The sequence below is a fragment of the Lineus longissimus genome, chromosome 10, assembly GCF_910592395.1.
Source record: "Lineus longissimus chromosome 10, tnLinLong1.2, whole genome shotgun sequence".
Lineage (NCBI taxonomy): Eukaryota > Metazoa > Nemertea > Pilidiophora > Heteronemertea > Lineidae > Lineus > Lineus longissimus.
In genome coordinates, this window is record NC_088317.1 from 7,860,352 (window position 1) to 7,881,225 (window position 20,874).

A 20,874-nucleotide genomic window follows, 5' to 3' on the forward strand; every position below is an offset into this window, starting at 1 on the left:
TGAGCCGCCACTTTTCCGCCGGTTGCAGTGTTTGCAAGAGTAACTGTACATCCAAGTTTGGTGCTGGACCTTGAGGTGCGGATGTCCACGGACTTTGCTCCCTTTGTGCACATGTGTACTTTGGTCGTAGCTCAAACAAGGCAAACGTTTGATCCATGTTAAAGAGAGGTCTCATCGGAATTTCAAATCAGTCGATCGTGTCCGTGACGTTGTCTCTGAACACTTGCACACCATTGGCGGCATCAACTTGGAGGGTGGTCGTATTTTTGTTAGCTTTCCGGAATGAAACTTTCTTCCAGTCCATAAAGTTCGCCACCCAGCCGTTCGAAGCATGAAATTCGTGCATGACTGGTCGAGTCCGGATGAAATTTTATCTATCGTCAGCGGGGAACGCGTGCCACCAGTCTTTGAAAATTAACATAGCTTTCTCTTGGATGTCTTCAATGGCGACAGGCAGCCTTTTTTCTCTAACCCCTCTAAACCAGACGATTAGTCTCTCTTCAACATCAACGTTCCCCTCTTTTACGTGTCGGACTTTGCCTTTTCCTTCACCAGCTTTTTCTTCTAGTTCTTCCAAATTCCATTTCTGCATTGTTCGGACTGAGATTTCATAGTGTTCTGCAAATTCACGCATGCTGCTGACGGTTCCGTCCAGCAGAGCAGCCTCAAGGTCCTGCAAGGAGGCTATTTTCTCTCTAACTGTATAACTTCTCCGGCATTTTCGCAATGGCTCTTGACCATCCATCGTCACAATTGGCATGTGAGCAACTGAAACGATATACCCGCTTATACAGGTCTAGGATGACCTTGAGGACATATAGGAAAGAAGACACGATGTCTGTCTGCCACTCTTGCGCAATTGTTGACAAAACCTATCAGTTGAAACGATTGTCGTAATAGGCCGCGGACACCTTGAAATTGGGCGTACTGAAGTCGGCCAGATGGTGGGCCCATTGGCCATGCCTTTCCTGTACCTTTATTACCTAGATTCACTTTATAAACAACCCTGCCATATTGACTGGTTGCACTGATTGCTGCTTGGCGTTAATTATCTATATTTAACAGTTGGGAAGCTCATACATCCATAGTGTAATTAAGTAATCTCCTCTAAAAATGCTCATCTTAGAGGGACTGGAACTCATTTGTCATTAAAGGGACAGTACACCTGCCTCATAAAATGATGTCAACAATTAACATTAACAGTATCATACCGTCTTAAAGCCCACTGGTGGAGCTGCATTAAGTGAACTTCATGGAAAACTTTGTGTAAAAGTGAACTAATCCCTGTATTCTAGTTATTCATTGAAATACGAGTCCGTGAAGATTATAACTGAGCACCATGTACTATTGTTCTGTGTAACAGCATTTGTTTTGGTGACGGCAATTGCCCCCATCCTCTCATGCTGCGGCCCGTAGAGTATAATAATTCATTAGACGCGTTGGCCTTTTATGATTCTAAATTAGTATTAAGAAATAAGCATTAACCTGATTAACCTGATTCGAGTGGTTCCGTTCCTACTTATCTCAGCGCACACAACAGGTAGTGATAAACGGTGCTAAGTCCAACGTGAAACACCTTGACTATGGAGTCCCTCAGGGGTCTGTTTTGGGACCCTTGTTGTTCCTTATTTACATTCTTCCACTTGGTGACATTCTGAAGGGCTGCTCCATTAGTCGCCACTGCTACGCCGACGACATCCAAGCGTACAGGGCACTCGTGTGTCTTAGGGCGGTTATTCAATGTGCAGAACTTGAGCAAAAGCTGAGCAGCATTCAGGACTGTCTAACTGTGAACAAGTTGAAGGGTAACCCCGACAAGACGGAATTTATGTTGTTCTGCCACCAACGGGCATTAGAGTCAATCGTGCTGCCAACTCTCACCAATGCTGGGACTGTTGTTCATGTATCAAAAGTTCCTGTTCGAAATCTAGGGGTTCTGTTCAATTCAAATCTGTCGATGGATCCTCATGTGTCAAGCGTCGTGCGCGCGGCTTCTTACCATCTGAGGAATATTGGTCTGGTCAGGAGACAGCTTACAACTGAAGCAACAAAGAGCCTGGCACAATCTCTTGTCCTGTCCAGGCTAGACTATTGTAACAGCAGTCTCGCCGAAATTTCCGAGAAATCACTACATAAGTTGCAGCTTGTGCAAAACCGTGAAGCGCGTCTTATCACCAGGACCCCGCGGCGATCCCCTATTACTCCGGTGCTAGCCAAGTTACACTGGCTGCCTGTGTGCGAGCGTATAATTTTCAAACTACTCCTCCTGACCTTCAAAGCATACCACCGGCTTGCACCAATTTACCTGAACGATCTCATCCAACATTACGTGCCTCCTCGTTACCTTCGCTCTGAATCTCAGGACCTTCTCACTTGCAGGAAATATAGATTGAAAACATTTGGAGGTCGAGCGTTCGCCACTTTAGCACCTCAACTGTGGAACTCTCTTTCCCCCACCTTGAGAGCTACATCGGATGTCTCAACCTTTCGCAAAGAACTCAAGACCCTTCTTTTCAATAGAGCTCACCAGCGCCGGTGAACATTTGTTTCAAGTGATACAGGTGCTTTACAAATAACAATTTATTTATTAATTTATTATTATTATTAAGTGTGTTATACAAGAAACAGAAATTGCATTTTTGGATTTTACCTGACCCGCAAAGCATGGTATGAGTGCGTCCATATCACACCAATGACAGTCGCTATCAGTGTTAATCAAACTTAGCAAAGTTCGTATGTAGGACGGGCGATGGCAGACCGATTCCTCGCATCAGAGTATTGTACAATTTTTTTTCCGAGCTTCACCTTCGCAAGGCGGTGATAGACTGGCGCGTCGACATAGCGTTTTGTATTAGTAGCGCAGTGCTGCAGAAATTAAAGAGGTTGAATAGCGCCTCCAGAAGCAAGCAACAGCGCCACCCGTAGCAGAAATAAGAACTGCTTAGTGACGTCATGGTTTCCATATGCGGCATCTCATTTGCATATTTTTACAACCTTATTTACTACGAGTTATAAATATGCCAGTAGCACGTGGAACATGCCGGGCGGCGCTGTCAGGTGTTTCCACTATGGGTTACATAATCGGCCACAAAGAGGCCAGTGTTCCAGTAAATGAAGTTAGCAATGATAGCGAAAGAATGTTAGTGTATGTTACGCAGTCAATAGCGATAGTAGTGAGTTGGAGAGAGGAGAAAATGGAAAATGGAGAGAATAGTAGTATGGATTTCGAGTCCCAAGAAGAAACTTTGCAAAGTTTTCATCAAACTAATAATCATATTCCTTCCTTCTCTGTCTCCATCAATTAAAAGTTGCTGCAGTCAACCTGATGCGTTTATCCGCGAGTGAATCAACGAGACGAAGCATTTTTCAAGCATCCGAATGGTACCTTACAGATCCGCAAGGGGCGCGTTACCGTAAATGTTGCAAAAATCAATAACGTGATCGTAAATATTGTCATATTTTTCAAAATGAGAGTATGTAAATGATACGCAGACGGTAAACCAATGAAAGGCCAGTATCTATTGAACCTTACAAGTGATTTGGGGGCCTTGAAACTCCTTATATTTATCAATGAAACCTTATTCCCGCCTAAGGTTTTGACCGGGCCGTCCAAAACTCCCCATTTTTTGGCGGGCCATTCCCTTTAACAGTAAAAACGTCAGTCTGTCACTACCGCAGCCTCTGAACAGACAAAATCTTAAAACCACAGGATGACACAACCTTTTTTATACATATGTAAAATAAAACCGCAGTATCAACAAATGGTTCATGATATTTGCTGCTCGGGTGGTGCATCAGGCAACAAAATGGCAAAATAGCTGTCAATCACATTATCATTTAGCAATTACTGTCAAAGACCCTTATTCATCGATGATTATCTCGCAAATACCACATCAGATTATCACACCAAACTGCTCATTTCTTTTTTTGATCATTTAACATAATAATACTTATATGAACAACATTGAATGACCACAACTCCCTTATGTCAGGTTATCCCTTAATGAGTGTCTATAGAAATGTTCCTTTTGAGCTAAAAATACATTCGTCCCTCAATCAAAGCAGGTTTTCTTTTTTATTTGACCAATAATAAACTTGCAAGGGCTACTATACACCTTACTCTTCCACCCCATGCATAGCAAACTATGAACTTTCGAGGATCTAAGTTCCTGAAAGTGGATGCTTAAGCCAGTGAAACATCATTCCTGTGTTTGTCCCCATATTTAAATGTTTCCATACAACAGACAACTAGAAGAAAAACCATGAGGGGAAAACAGAAAATGTGCCAATCTTTGTTTCAGCGAGGTTCGCAAATAGATGACGCAAGAGCCAATGAATAACTTTTTTACAGAGATATTCCAAAGGCAAACATCTGGTGTTCTCTCCACCACGTAGGACATTGAGATATAGTAGGGTCAAATTATGCCGGGAAAGTTTGGAATAAGGCAAATGGGCGTGTCTTCGAAGTGTGGACAAGCATGAAATTTAGGAGCCGTAGAGCACTGACAAAACTGAAGATAAGAGTTGCCCGCATACACTGCTATGCAAGTAGGAAGAACAGTCTAATGGCCACATTCATTCTTTCTGCTGGATAGACAAGATCAGGGCACTTAATAGCATACACAAAACAGAATATAGAAAAACACTTCTTCCCCAAATACAGCAGTGAAATAGTAAGTACACCGATCATATGTCATATCTGTTGAGGGGGGGGGGGATTGCCAGCTGTGCAATTAAATTGATTTTCTTTTCAATTCAAACTCCAAAACTCACACATACACATTTACAAACCATGGAAACCCCTTTCGGCTGTCAACAAAATGATGGCAGATTAATGTCAGAATGGCATTTGAAATCTATTATCTATTAGATAGGCTGTTGGAATGTGGTTGGGGCATGAGGGAAATAATATAAGACCTATCCATCTCTGAGTTCGCAATGATTCCACTGCAGCAGCCAATTTAGATGTGCTGGGGGGGGGGGCACGACTTGGAAAAAGTGCAATTGATCTGGTCATTTTTCAATTACACTGTACTCGGTCATGAGTAACAGAATCGATGAAAGAAATGTGAACCAAATGTAAGTTGTCAAAATCAGTAACCTCGTATTCAACGCATATCAACTCTCTGATCTCGGATTACCTTTTTTTGATACGCACTGTATAACTTTCCATCTTACTTGATGTTTATCGTTTATTATAATGAGGCAATAATCGCCGTCACCAAGCGTGATACTCAATCTGTGTTCATGAATGGGGTGTTCATAAGCAGTCTCTCTGCTCTGTGACGAGTCTTTAACATCTCCTGAATTTGTCCGTCATCTGAAGAGTTTAGTGGTGTGTTTTTCCACCAGACACTTGTCTTAAACCAAACACGTTCTCACCAAAGTCAACCAACTGCAAAGAACAATGATACCAAACTGGGTGACATGAATAGATTCAAAATAACCTCCCGGGGAACAATAGTAACTAATTACAAAAAATCCAGACTGTGTGTGCCACTTTTCCTCACATCATAAATCGACCTTGAAATATTTCTGACTGTTTACAGCATGACGGGCGCGTCCCCTTTGTCTTTGCCTGTTGAGTAGCTAGACATGTGTAAGACAGTCGCAACATAACTTTGGACCAGGTGGTAAGGATTATGTTCGATTGTTTCTAGAGACACAGCCACGTCTTTGTTGGAATAAAGTGAATTGCAATTCCTGGAGAGACATTCACTATCCTGTTCTTTCTTGTCTGTTTAGATGTGACACTAACATGACTAATGGGATGGGAGACTGTCGCAACATAACTCGGGCCTTAATGTCAGATATGATTGTTCCTAGTAGTATAGAGAGATACATCCCATTTTTCCATGTCTGTTGAGATGTTACACTAATACGAGACTGTCGCAGCATAATGATTACCTAAAGAGTTGATAAAAATTGCTGATTGTTCCTAGAGAGACTTGTACCGTCTTTCCAAGTCAGTTGAGGTGAAACAGTAGGTGATAAGAAATGTGGTCAGCCCTCAATAATTGCAATGATGTGTGATTTTTTTTCAAGATGCGAAGCTAGCTTAACGTTTCGATTATCCAAGATAATTCACGTTATCAAAGTCCCCTTTTCGTTATTTCGATCCAACTCTTCAGCTGGGACCTGCTCATGACATGCACACAGTCTACTACGTTTGTGTGAGCCATTCATGCATTATTGTCAAATATGAATTGACTGCCTCTGGCAGAGATAACTTCTTTATCAGAAAGAAAACACAAAAAGAATTGGCGATTCCTGGGAAACATCCCACAACTTTGTTATGCTGCCCTAAAATCACCGTTGGTTCATGCATGAAGCTATGCTATAAATCTGGTCTTGTAGTACAGTGAAAAAAATGTTTTCTTTCAAAACGTCTCTGATAGATGACTGTCTGACTCACATACATGAGCATTGTTCGATTAACTTGCCTCAGGCTTTTGCCCGGACTGACTGACCATGTTGCATCACTAAATAAGCATTCAAAATAAATTAGCTGCAATTATCCACCTTTGGTTATGTTAGTGTACGACCCATAGAATGGTCTGATAATGCTGCATTTTAGTAGAGAAATGCAGCATATATTTTTGAGTATATTGCAGCACATTTTCATAGAGCCTCATGTTTCAAGATAATTTCAGGAATATTTGTTCACAAAATATTTCGTATGGAGTGTAATGCTGCTGTAAGAATTGCAACTTTCTGTTATGGCATTTCTTAGAAATTCTAAGACCATGCAAACAAGTACATGTAGTCAATTAATTCTAACTTGGTGTACGGGCCTAATAGAGAGATCATTAAATATCGAGATTTTCACGTGATTGTTACTTTGTCAGATTGTTGCCATTATTAATGAATGGACCTATGTATTAAACATGCGTTTGTCATCTTTTGATGCCGACCAACTGGCAAAGTTAAACATCATAATCATAACATCATAGTTTCAATATGTTTTTGATCTCATATTTGCCTGAATGGACTAATGTTTTGAGTGAATGAGTGTTTGAAAAAGGCCTTTGAAGAAAATATCAAGTTATCAAAATAGTGCAAGGAAATGGTAATTTGGAATAATCATATTTTCATGATATTTCTGAACTGACCAATTTAGTTGACCAGTTCAGTGATCGTTTAACATTACTGGACAAGTAGTTGTTAACGCTTCCATGCCAATGTTATGTCGCTTATGCATGTACTTATACGTATACTTTTATATGGCTGAAGATATAAGGCAAGTATAAAGCTGACATGGAGTTTCGTGCAAACCATCTATTAGTTTCAAGTATAAACCAGAAAATGTCAAAGCCACTACAAAAACATTTCTTGCTCTGAACTTTCCAACGTAAAATACGCAAATGGGAAGTGTCCTGAAGACTTCAAGTTGGAATATTTTTTGGGCTTTAAAGTTTCTGAATATACCTAGCTAAACCGAACATGTTTTCTCTTGTCAACGACGTTGCAAATTCATATAGAGCCTGTGGAATGTTTTTCTTAGCGTTTTATTGGATTGTACAGCATTCAGTTGGTTTTGAAAAGGGTCATCAAAGTCACACTATGAAAACAATTTACAACAGATTTGTCAAAGTAACTGTGGATTAATTAGGGACACCATTCCAAAGATGGGATGTGGGCTGTTTATTGAGAATATCTGAATGGTTCCTTTCGTATTTCTTAGACTAGGGAAACATGGCCGATGCAAAAATGTCCAAAACTGAAAATCATGATTTTGAAACGAAAAAAAGTCCCAACTTGCGTATTTCAAAGTTTAAATTTTAGAACTTGATGGCGTTTTTGTCGGCCTGTGTGAATGCTCTGTGTGAATGCGCCAAAGCTTTTGACTGAAGTGACAGGGCTCGAGACGTCGCATTGTGACGTCATGACGTCAGAAGACCCATCCTGACGTCGGATTTATGACGTCGCCCGTGACGCACATGACGCGAAGGTAAAATCGCCGCGCGGGCAAGCTGAATAACGTTAGATAAAACTAATAAACGGCGTTACATCGGATGTTAGTTGGAAATTCAAAAATCGGGCTTCGTAAGGACACTTTCAGGACCCGTTAAATGCTACATGCAAAATCTGGGGTCGCTCAGCCATTCGGTATGGGAGATATGAGCGCACAAACAAACAAACCAACAAACAAACACACAAACTTTTCTCGAATTTAGTAAGGATTGTAATTGCTTGGACCTACATCAAACCTAACACTACATGACACAATACCATGCTCTTCATCCGTCTTTCCTCCACATGAGGTGAGCACAATGGCCGTGGCCATTTCATTTGTTGTATATCTAATGAACGCTGATAGCTAGAATCATGAAAGTTTTACTGTGGGTGCATCTCGTAAGGGTGCTTGAAATATAATCCAAGGTTTTAATTTTACCTATTTTTCAAGATCACAGAGGTCAAAGTTAGCTATCGGCATGGCTGTTAGGCAATAGCGGCACGTTTCGTAATCGCTGGTGTTGCTGACTTGAAATCTTGTACATATGTACCCCTAGTCAAAGAACTCAGAAATTAAATTTGCTGTGATTTGATTCATGGATTAGCCACCAGGGGGCCAAACCTGAAACACAAAAAGGGCTATTTCTCCTGAACTAATGGCTGGATCATTTCCAAATATTTATATTAGGTACATCAGGTAAAGATACACAACATAATACCTGGGTTTTTTTTATTTGACGTGATTTTCATGGTCACAGAGGTTGACTTTCAATGATATTTTTATGGTTGGTACTCCAAGCAACGATACATCACATGTCATACCAACTTTGGTTTTACCTATTTACTATACATGCAGCAGGTTTCTTAACCAGGATGAATTCCTAACCACCAAATATCTGTACGGTGAGCACAATGGCGGTTTCATTTGTGGGAATATTGGTGTGAAGTAGGGGGATGTTTCTTTCGATAGCGCATGCGATGTGATTATTGGTTTTGCAACAAGGAGGCCATCACCACTTTTGGTTTCCGCACAATAACTTTACAATGGCTTTTGCAATTCATTTCATTTCTTGTGAGTATATTGCGATGGAGAAGGGGCAGGTTCCTTTCAATAGTGGGTGTGTTGTGATTCTCAGTTTTGCCACTAGGGGGTCATCTGACCATCCTAAAATGTAGAATGATTGGCAACTAGCACAGCGAGGTTGTGGTGATTCTGCTTATTTTGCCAGTAAACCTGACTGGGATGTCAATGCACAGCCACTCGGTCACGGTTACATCACTACAACACCCCCTTCAAAATACATCATTCTATGAACAATTAACAAAACCTGGTATATGCCACGCTCTGCATAGTTCTTGTCATCGATTTGATATATCATTACTTTCCACCAGCATGCTGCTCCCTATATCAGAAATTGTAGTATCACTGGAAAGGAATTGACGCAGTCGCAAAAAAGGCCTTTTTTATGATCAGCCCAAGGCATCTGTCACTTATTGATGGGCCTGACTTGCGTAGAGTATGAATGAGATATAATTCTCATTTCCCGTAGTAATACAGTTTTATCAATTCCTACCTACCCATGTAAGACTACGTATCCTGCAATCCCCACAGCAATGGGACTTTCTTGAAAACTTTTTTAAAAAGTTGAAAAGTACCGGTGTCACGGCGGCATACCAATACCATGATGCATGTAGTTCGATTCTGCCAGAACATGAGGACTAAAGATGTAGATTTACTTACAGTGAATACGACATGGTTAGTTTTATCATCCGTTCGGTGCTGCCATCTGGTCTTGGCTAGACGAACGTGCGACAATTACATGTGTTGCCAATTATCCAGATCCTGCCCTGAATTTCCAAATTTCCAACTCGTCCAGTCCATAGAATTCAACACGCTGTGAATATATACATTCAATAACGCGAACTCATAATAATCTTAAAGGGAAGCTATGGGAATAAATTAATGCAGTAAACTCAAATATTTTTGTAAACAAATACATACCAAGTTACATGACGAACAAATACTCTACACCAAGGATATGATGAATATTCCTAGATAGTGCAGAAAATTGCATTTAATAAGCAGTTTGCGGGGGTAGCCATGTTTGTTCAGATCTCCCGGGCGAATGACGTCATGGATGCAGTGGGGTTTTTTCATCAAGGCGAGTACTACTTGTTTCCACTAAGTTTCCGGACCTTTTTCTGCCCTGGTACCTTGGCTCAAACGCATAGTGAACTAGACCTGCTCGTTCTTCTGCTGATGCACGGTTGTAATCGAAGGATTCATCGCTGGACGTCGACGAAATCGAAGAACTGTCATCTGTCATTTCGCTGTCATTCCAAGCATTTGCCATTGTTCGAACAGCTGATTGTCACAATGGCTGCATGCATGACGTCATTGGCTCTCCGTTTGGAGGAGAGATCAGATTAAAATCCCCCAAGATGGCGGCATACTTGATTAAAAAATAAGCAATTAAAATCATCCATTTCACTCATTAACGTTTGTTTATTTATAAACTTCACAAATGATTGTCGTAAGGAAGTACTTTATGATAGTTTGCGAAATGTTGATTAATTCTAGGATTATGTTGATTAACCGCTAGGCCTATGAACCTTAAACTTTGTACACAGCACCCCCTAGGTCAGGTGACCTCTGACACTGAATTTCGGTCCGATCTGATTCTCAACTTGGCCACCAGGGGGCCAAATGACGATATCTAAAAAGTGTGATATCTCGCTTATTAGTGACTTGTTTTCGATGAAACTTTTGTTGTAGGTACTCATAGCAAATATACATCTTATATCATACGGGTTTTTAATTTGACCTACTTTTCAAGGTCACAGAGGTCATATGGCGTAAATTGGCCGTTAGAGTGTAAACTATGGCACGTTTCTTAACCACTAAAGCTATGAACTTGAAACTTGGTACATATAACCCCTATATCACATAGCCTCTGGTGCTGAATTTCAGTTTGATCTGATTCTCAACTTTGCCACCAGGGGGCCAAAAGTGGAAATCTAAAAAGTGTGATATCTCGCTTATAAGTGACTTGTTTTTTTCGATAAAATTTTTATGGTAGGTACCCATAGGAAGAGTACATCACATATCTTACGGGTTTTCAATTTGACGTACTTTTCAAGGTCACAGAGGTCATATGGCGTAAATTGGCCATTAGAGTGTAAACTATGGCACGTTTCTTAACCAGTAAAGCTATGAACTTGAAACTTGGTGCATATAACCCCCTACATCAGATAACCTCTGATGCCGAATTTTGGGTCGATCTGATTTTTTATTCGGCCACCAGGGGGCCATAATGGAAAAAGTAAGAAGTGCAATATCTTGCTTATTTTTAGTGATTCGTTTTCGATAACATTTTTATGGTAGGTTCTCCTAGCAAGGATACATCACATATCATATGAGTTTTTGATCTGACCTGCTTTTCAAGGTCACAGAGGTCAAATGGCGTACATTTGTTGTTTGATTGTAACTATGGCACGTTTCTTAACCACTAAAGCTTTGAACTTGAAATTTGATACACATGACTCCCTACGTCATGTTACCTCGGACATCGAATTTCGATCTGATCTGGTACTCAACTTGACCACCAGGAGGCCAAAACTAAACTAGGTAAAAAGTGCAATATCTCGTTTATTATTGACTTGTTTTTGATGATATTCTTATGGTACTTACTCCAAGCAACGATACATCACATGTCATACCGACTTTGGTTTGACCTGTATACTATACATGTACAATGTTTCTTAATCTGGATGAATTACAAAGCACCAAATATCTATACGGTGAGCACAATGGCCCCTGGCCGTTTTTTCATTTGAGACATCACCAAAATGGCAAACTGCCATTGTCTGTGTGTCCGTCACCCAGTTTTCTATTGACCCGCAGCCTCCGATTTGCTGATTAAAGTTGATTGATATCACCCTTTAGGGTCCATTACCACAACACTGCATGCAAGGTGATGGGATTTCGCCACGTGTGCAATGTAGCTTCATGAACTGAAGCAAGTTATTTTGAATTTAAAATAGTTGACAAATTCATCATATTAATTGGAAAACGAGTTATAAACGTAAGTCTGACATTGGCAAGTATGAGTTATAAAATATACACTTCCACAGGAAATTTGAACTGAAAAAAAATGAGGCAGGGTTGTAGAGTATCATCTTTGATCTTACTCAGTTTGTCTATAGGGCTTTAATGAAATCTCAGTTTTATTGGCATGTTGAGTAAGGATAAGGCCACTTCCTTAGGGTAAGTAAGTAACCTTATGATTATTTCTTCTTTCATAGGTGGTCTTACGGCCAATGATCCCGAAAAAGTATTTGCAGAGGAAGATTGGTCAGACCCAGAAAAAGTCACGGAAGCATATACGAAGAGCAAAACATTGGCAGAAAAGGCTGCGTGGGATTACGTGAAAGAATTGTCAGGTATGTGCTGTGCTGTCTTATTCTTTCTGTCTTATTCTTTGATGGGATTGTAGATGTGTGATAGTGGTATTCAGATTCCTACTATCAAAACAATGTATAACGCATATTTACAAATATATTCCTTGGTACCTCTTTATGTGGTTTACAGAGCCTTGCATGGATTGCTCAGGATGTTGTTATTGGCTGTTGCTAAGGGTACCTGCTACATCACTACAAGCCCAGATGGGTACTAATTATGACTCCAGCTCTCTCTTGAACTGGAGTCAGTCTTGTTGTTGCTCAGCAGAGTCTAAAGTTTCTCGTACAATCATGTGACTTCAGGAATACACTCGCTTTCGTCAACATTTAGGGGCCAATCTAAGGCATGCACATGAAATCTAATGAGTGCAGTATTTGAATTTGAAAACATTCCTGCGTAATTTCTATGAAATTTTGGTGAGATAATCGACTTAAGCCAGGGAGCTGAACTCTTATAAATAGAAACATTTCTGAGGTGTGCCTCCCGGGGTGTGCCCTCCCGCTTCAATGTAGGTTTGTTTCTTTTGTATGTGCCGGGGGATGTACGTCGAAGAGAACGGCCAAACTAACATTTTGGTACCTGTTTTTATCATCTTTGCGATTTCGGGAGCTGAGATTGGGGAAAGGAAAAGGAAGTTAACTACAGTGGATTTTAGATCTTTACTTTTCAACACCAACATATCAAATCAGCCTTAATGAGCATATAAAAAGTCTAAAATACAGCCAGAAAACATAATGGAAATTCATAATTTTGGTGTTTCTTAATTTTGATTTGATTTGATTTCCTAATCTCCACACTGGTCTCACATGATCGAAATGCATAGTGTACAACAATGGTCTCGAGCAACTCAATAAATCAGAACAAAACTGAGATCGAAAGGTAAAGTTTGATGAGAATAGTAGATCTTCTGAAAATGGTGTAAAAATTGCATTGTAGGGCCATGAATATTAATGAGGTATCATGATATTCACATCACGTGACCTAAAATGGCCGGTCATACAGAAGCGAAAGCAAGGGAACATCATGAATATGAGGGAATAAAAGTATGATTTTGTGATCTCAGACACCTATAGAAAAATGATTAAGCATTGGAATCCTTCTATCGCACCAAAGAATCATTTCACTTGAATTTTAGCAGCGGATTCTATATGTTTTGGTGCAAATTGAGAGGGGAGCACGGATCTTACTCCCGAAAGAAAATGTACCATGCCCACGATACACCAAAAATATCTTCTGGCGTCATGAATTCACTTCCTGTGAATTCTCAGAGCTAGTTCAATTTAATTCAACTTTGTTCTCAACGGCTATGAGCATAGTATGAGGATGTTGCACTTATTGAAAAATTTAATAAAACAGCACAAAGTGATAGAGATAAGATACAGGACACATGAAATGCAGCAAAACCTCCCTGAGCGGACACATCTGTATGAATCCTGCAAGGTGCAAGACGTATGATAATTGATTCAGCTTTTTCTCTCGGTGGTCTTCAACATTTTCCTGGAATGTTCTTGCAAAGAGAGAGAGAAAAAGTTGAGAAAAGTGTAACCAGCAAATTACCTGGGAAGCGGTCAAGTTGAAATGGGGTAGGCTATACCTTGAATTGCATGGGAAGACACCACAAAATATCCAGACATCACAAAATTGTACATTGTACATTGTTGTAAAAGGGCCGTGTTGCCAGTAATGGTGCACGGGGCGAAGACATTTTTTAAGAATTCAGAACACAGGAATATTTTGGCCTACCTACGTGAGTAGCAGCAGTTGACAAACCAGAAGACAATAATCCAAAGCTCCCAACAGCATTAAACCTTCTACATATCACTATATTAAAAAATCCAACACGTAATTTCAGTGCTAGAAAACCGCCAACTTCCCAACGATGGCGGCCTCCGCAAAAATTTTAGGCATAAGCAGGACATTTTCCATATATCCTGAACGTTTTATAAAATTTGTGTGCTAGATTAGCGAGTTGTTGTTTAAAATGTACCAGTGCCAATCACCCAGTTGGTGGCCATGTTGGATTTGACTTGGCTTCCCAATACTACAGGAGCATTGTGATTTTAGACTACAACTCCCTTTATTACACCCAAATGTCATGAAATTTTTAGGAAATGTGTTTTAGGGTGTACTTTTTTTCGTCTATGACTAATATATTTTATTTTGATGACTTTGTACCTGACTTTAAACTCGGTGGACGCTGTTTGGGATGGCCGATTTATTATACAAATTAACACCTGTTTCCTATCTGATGCTTACGCTCTACAGTCCTACCAGAAAGAAACTGAGTTCCAGAGGATTTTGTGATCAGGGTTTGTAAACAAATGTTCAAATATGTGACCAGCCACGCAAAAAGGCTTGTAGGGACCAAATTCATGAAATTGAGGTATTAGTGGATTTTAATACCTTATAACATGTAATTTGAGGATAACTTAGAATATTTTGAAAATCTTTATGAATTAGCATGTTATGACATGATATCCAAGATATCTCTGTTCAAAAACTCGGTCAAATTTCACACTTTTTTCATGAAATAAAAGATAATTTTGTTGACAATTTATGCTAAACCACAGGAGTCAATAGGGGATTCCCTGTAACGTCAGCTGACGTTGACTGGTGTTAAAAACCTAACAAACCAGGAAGTTAACACGCTGCACGTGGGTTTTACACGCAAGTTTTAAATGGCCTATTTCTCGATAACAACGTCACAGTGCGGAGGTACCTTTTTGTGTGACTGGTCACATATAGCTGATTTCATGTCACATTTCTGCACTGATGTTTAATCGATAATGGAATCGGGCCTGTAAAGTAGGTCACATTGACCTAAGGTTTTGTTGATATGTATAGATGCCCAATAGCCACTACGTATCTGTTGATGGATTTAATATGCCCATCTGTACCCTCATACTTTTAGTATCTCAGAACGAGGATTTTGCCTGAGACACGAGGAATGATCAGGAATGGGGGCCATGAGGCGAACATTTGGACAAAGTTTGGCCTTGTGAATTATGACTTTGGAACTTTTATAGGGAACGGGCCACAATCGTATGAGTTTAATTCCTCCTTGTTAATTTGAACACTTTGATTATCACTTTTATCAACCATAACTTATGTAATCTTGCTTTTATTTCAGATCAGTTTTTATTCTTGCTATCGTGACTAGACTACTTTGCCAGAACGCTGTACGTTTGATGCTTGAAGAACTCGATAATAAAACCAGTTTGTACGTTATTTTAACCCCTGTTCGACGTACGTTTATCCCTATAATGAACTCAGGATTAGATCCTGCCACACTGATAAGATTCAACGGGGGAAAAAGCTTTTGAAAAAGCCAAAAACCGTGAGTAGAAGCCAAATTCCAATTAGTCCTGGAGACGAGGTCGATTTGAGTACTTTGGACATACACAAGGCCCAGCCACGCTGCCGCTTGTAACGGTCTTTGGGACGAGGTTTATTGGGGAATTCCAGTTTCGAGTGTCCACTGAGTCAACATAGTGAAGCTCAACAAGGGGCAAGATAGAAGATGCCGGGCGATGAAGATGGCGCTGGAAGCGCTAGAACTGAAGGTGCTGGGACGGAAAACCCAAATGCCAGCAGTAATTAGGATACTGGTGGTGAGAACGCTGCTGACGGAATAAATACAAGAAAGGCTGCAGAAAAACAGGCTCGAGACAGAGAGGTGAAGACACTTATCCGTAGACGATCATCATTGTCAGGACAGGTCACTGCCAAGAAGAACTGCCTACTGAAGCTGATGGAAACTGGCGACTCCGAGAAAGTGGAAGGCGTATTCAGGCAATATGAACAAGCCGTAGAAAAGTTAAGAGCGTGCCATGATGAAGTTCAAGGAATGTTGCAGCCCACGGAACGACCGAAAGATCAGGCGTACTTCGACACTAAGATTGATCAAGTGGGATGTGAGGTGATTGGCTGGATTGAGTCAATGACCGAGTATGAACAAGAAGAAGAAGAAGATGATCTGTACACACCAATGACGAGAGGCCTTGGCGCCAGAAGAAGCTTTACACCCAGGATAGGGTCGTCTCCTAGAATGAGTGAAGCGGCGAACACCAGCCAGATATCCCAAGCGACAGAGAGAGCATTGTCAACGATTGCAGACACCCAGCGTGATCTAACAAAGCAGATGAGGATGCCAAGAGCTGAACCTGAGATCTTTAGTGGGGATGAAACCAATTTTAGAGAATTTCTAGTTGACTTCGAAGAGTACATTATCAAGTGGGCAGATACCAACAGGGAACGACTGACGCAGCTCAGGGCATTCACATCTGGTACACCCCATGAGCTCGTACGAGGATGCATTCATTTAACTCCGCACCAGGGATATGCTGAAGCAATGAAACTTCTTGAGACAAGATATGGCGCTCCGTATGATGCCAGCAGAGCATACCTGAGAAAGATCCGAGCATGGCAGAAGTTAACGATGAAGTCACCAGAGGAATTTGACAGATTCGCTATTTTGCTGAGGGATAGCTTCAATGCATTGACTGGACTTGGACGCTTGACAGAGTTGGAACACCCATCCATGATGGCAGAAATCGTTGAGAAGCTAACAAACCGCATGAAGTACAAATGGATCAAGGAAGACACTGATGTTTTTGGGAAGACATGAAACCTTGCCACCTACCAGAACTTGGTGAAGTTCGTTGAAACACAGGCCAAGGTGTTGATGAATCCGAGGTATGGATCACGACAACCCACTGATGACGACCACAAGCCCTCCCACACTGAGAGGAAGCAGGATAAGTCAGGAAAGCAGTCATCATGTCCCAGAGCAGTTTTTAGTTAACAAGTCTGGGGAGACAGAAGCAGACCCTAATAGCTATCCATACTGCCAGCGAGGAGGACACAATGTCACAGATTGTAAGAAGTTAAAGAAGTTGTCCAGAGCTGAGAGGAATGATTTCTTGAAGAAAACAGGTCCCTGTTTTAGATGTCTAGACCGTGGTCATCTCGCCAGCGAACATAAAGATGCTAGTAAGCCGACTGGCAACCGATCCAGTGACAATCAAGGTGGTCAACAGTCCGAGACCAAACCAAAAGGGAAATCAGCTGACAGTGACACCCTGAAGACTGTGAAAGCAGAAGAAGTTAAGTGGCGTAGGATTGGAACCGAAGAAATGATAGCCATGGCAGTTTTGCCTGTCAAGCTCAGAAGCTTGGACAACAGAGTTGAAGTTACAACAAACGTTTTCCTCGACAATGGTACTGGAGCAAGCTTCATAACTGATGATTTGGCGAAGAAGATTGGTCTCCGAGGTCAGCCGACAAATGTTGACCTAACCACGATGATACAGAGTTGCGCCAATGTTCCGTCAAGGAAAATCCGGAATCTTGAAGTCAAGGGACTCAGTCAGGGTGACCAGTGGGTTAAGTTGGATGACCTGTACACGCACAGAACTGTGGCGATCAACCCATGGGAAATCCCAACCCTGGATGACGTCAGGAAGTATCAATAACTGAAGCGGGTCGATCTGAGGTATATCAATGTCCCAGTTGGCCTGCTGTTTGGAGCAAATCAACCCGAAGTTATACGACCACTGGCAATCATTCCAACAACTGAGAAGGGGCCTTATGCAATGAAGACCAAGATTGGCTGGACATTGCTGGGACCAGTGCAGAAGGGCCGGTGCACCGATATGAAGTCGATACGCAGAATCACCGTACAGGAACTAGACTGATTTGAATGCGCACTTCAGCAGAGAGTTTTAACGTCGGCCCAAGAGGAGAGGAGATCCAATGGTCCAGGAAGGAGGAAGAATTTATGAAGAACCTGTCAGAGACTTCCACCTTTGATGGAGAGAGGTACCATGTTGGTGTGCCTCTGAAGAACACATTGCCTCCTGTAATTACAGTAGACCAATGGCTCAGAAAAGACTAGTTGGCATTCAGAGGAGAAGCAAGAGAGATTCTACGTATGCTACTGCCTACAAGGACCAGATGGTCGACTTGAAGAGAAAGATATACGTCGAAAGAGTACCAGAAGCTGAGCTCGACATCCCGGATTGATGGTATTTACCACACCATGGTGTATTCAGCAAGAAGAAGAACACAAAGATGCGTATAGTCTTTGATGGAGCAGCTGAGACTCGGGGAGTTTCACTCAACAGTTTATGTAAAAAGGGACCAGATCTCACCAATCGACTAGACAGGGTCTTGCTGCGATTTCGACATCCAGGCCATGTACCATCAGATTGTAGTTCCCGTTGCTGATAGGAACTGGTACAGATTCTTGCTCGCAGATGAAGAAGGTGCAACCCAGGATTGGAGATGGACCGTGCACCCTTTTTGATCGAAGCCATCCCCATCAGTTGCCTGTCACGCCTTAAAATGTGGACTGGAATGTCAAGGGAATCCAGAGAACAGAGACATATCGATCGCGGCACAACGAGCGTTCTATGTTGACGACAACCTAGACAGTTATGCTGATTGTCAAGAAGGAGTTGTAGCAGTTGAAGCTGTGGACCAGACTTGCATCCAGTCAGGCTTTACGAAGAGAAAGTATGCAAGCAATTGCCCAGAGGTACTTCAAGGGATACCTGAAGAGCCTCGAGCTAAAGTTGAGGCTGAGGTCAGCTTAACTAACGATGCCTCGTATGGCCATGGATCCTGAATTGCAGAACGATCGTCCAGAGTCTCTGCAAACTGAAGCTGAGTTGGGATGAACAGATACCTGAGGAGTACCTGAAGTTGTGGACCAGCTGGCAGAAGGGAACCGACGCTATCACCAAGATTGAATTCGAAAGATGCATCACTAGCTACACCTACGACCCTGAGGCCACGTACCAGCTTCATGTTTTTGGCGACGCCTCAGAACGAGGGCATGGAGTTGCAGCCTATGTCCGCACTAGAAACAGAGAGGGAATAGAATCCAAGCTGGTACTCGCCAGGTCCCGAGTCAACCCACTGAAGGGGGAAACCATTCCCAGAGCGGAATTGGTCGCCGCTACACTTAGTGCGAGAACCACAGCCAAGTTGAAGACAGAATTGCGTCTGTCATTCGAGAAAGCTGTCAACTGGACTGACAGTCGCATAGTCCTTGACTACCTGAGAAATGACAACATTAGGATGCCAGTATTCACTTGAAACAGAGTTGGTACCATACTGACGCTCACCAAGGTAGAAGATTGGCGACATGTACCTGGAACTGATAACCAAGCTGATATTGCTTCCAAGGGAGGTGGAGTCAAGGAGCTGAGTGGAAGTCTGTGGCATCATGGCCCCGAGTTCTTGCTACTACCTGAGCAAGAATGGCCAGAAGAACCGAAAGAAACCAATACCGAAGCTGTAAACTGTGTTGATGTCAGCGAGCCGACGTTGAACCATGGCTTGCAGACTACGATTGCCACCTTACAGAAAATCTCGGAATGGAAGAAGATAGTCTACTTTGCAGAAACCTTGTTGAGAACAACATAAGAGTTCAAACACTGCCCATGGTGGAGCTAAGACGTAGGGCAAGACATGCAGTCCTAAGGGTCATTCAGCATGCACTCTACGGGGAAGAGATACAGAAGCTCAAGAAGAACCAGACAGTTTATAAGACCAGTCACATTCGTAATCTATGCCCGTACCCAGAGAATGGATTACTTCGAGTAGGAGGAAGGTTGGAGGAGTCCACATTGCCACATGAAGGAAAGCACCCAATCATCCTTCCCGGTAAAGAGCCACTGGTATGGAAGCTGATTCGTCGAACTCACATGATGGAGGGTCACGTCGGCAGACATCACGTCATGTCTACTCTGTGCATGGAGTATTGGATCGTTGGAGTGACAACCGCTGCCAAGAATGTTCTGAAGCACTGTGTACCTTCTGCCAAGTACCAAGCTTCTCTGATGTCTCAGAAAAATTGGATCCCTGCCCATGGACTGGATATCTGCAACTAGATCCATTGAATGTGAAGGAGTCGATTACTTTGGACCGTTATACGCCGTTGTATCACGCCGTCAGTACAAGCGCTATGGAGTGCTGTTCTCCTTCAACTTCACTTGAGCAATACACCTAGAGGTAGCACGACGGATGAATACGCCATCATGCCTGCTAGCAGTTAGTCGATTCATGAATCGTCGAGGAAAGCCTAGAAAGTTTCGTTCTGACAACGGGACCAATCTGTTGGAGCTTGCAAGGAAATGAGAGATGACTTGATCAAGATGAATGAGGAGATGCAAATCCAAAGGAAGTTAGCTAAGGAGGAAATAGAATGGGAATTTAGCCCTCCCACAGCCAGTAACTTCGGAGGACACTATGAGCGTCAAATTAGATCTGTTAGAAAGATCTTATTCGGACTCGCGAACAGACAGAGATTGGAGGAAGAGGAACTACAGACAGTACTGGTAAAGACAAAGTGGATAGTAAACAGCCATCCGCTTACTGCTAGTAGTAGGTCTGATCCATCTACAGTTGCCATTACGCCGAACCACTTGATGGGACTGAACACTGTCGAG

General features: G+C 42.0%; 1 protein-coding gene and 1 long non-coding RNA gene across 5 annotated transcripts in view; one reads left to right on the forward strand and one right to left on the reverse strand.

Moving 5' to 3' along the window:
- The window catches only part of LOC135494600 (uncharacterized), a 439,372-nt gene that overhangs the window by 83,328 nt on the left and 335,170 nt on the right, over positions 1–20,874 (reverse strand). The window lies entirely within an intron of this gene.
- LOC135494439 (uncharacterized) overlaps positions 1–20,874 on the forward strand; it is a 154,140-nt gene that overhangs the window by 65,994 nt on the left and 67,272 nt on the right. For both annotated transcript variants that reach the window (XM_064782403.1, XM_064782402.1), the window contains exon 4: positions 12,262–12,399. In XM_064782403.1, coding sequence (XP_064638473.1) covers positions 12,262–12,399 — 138 coding nt within the window. The remainder of the gene's footprint in view (positions 1–12,261; positions 12,400–20,874) is intronic.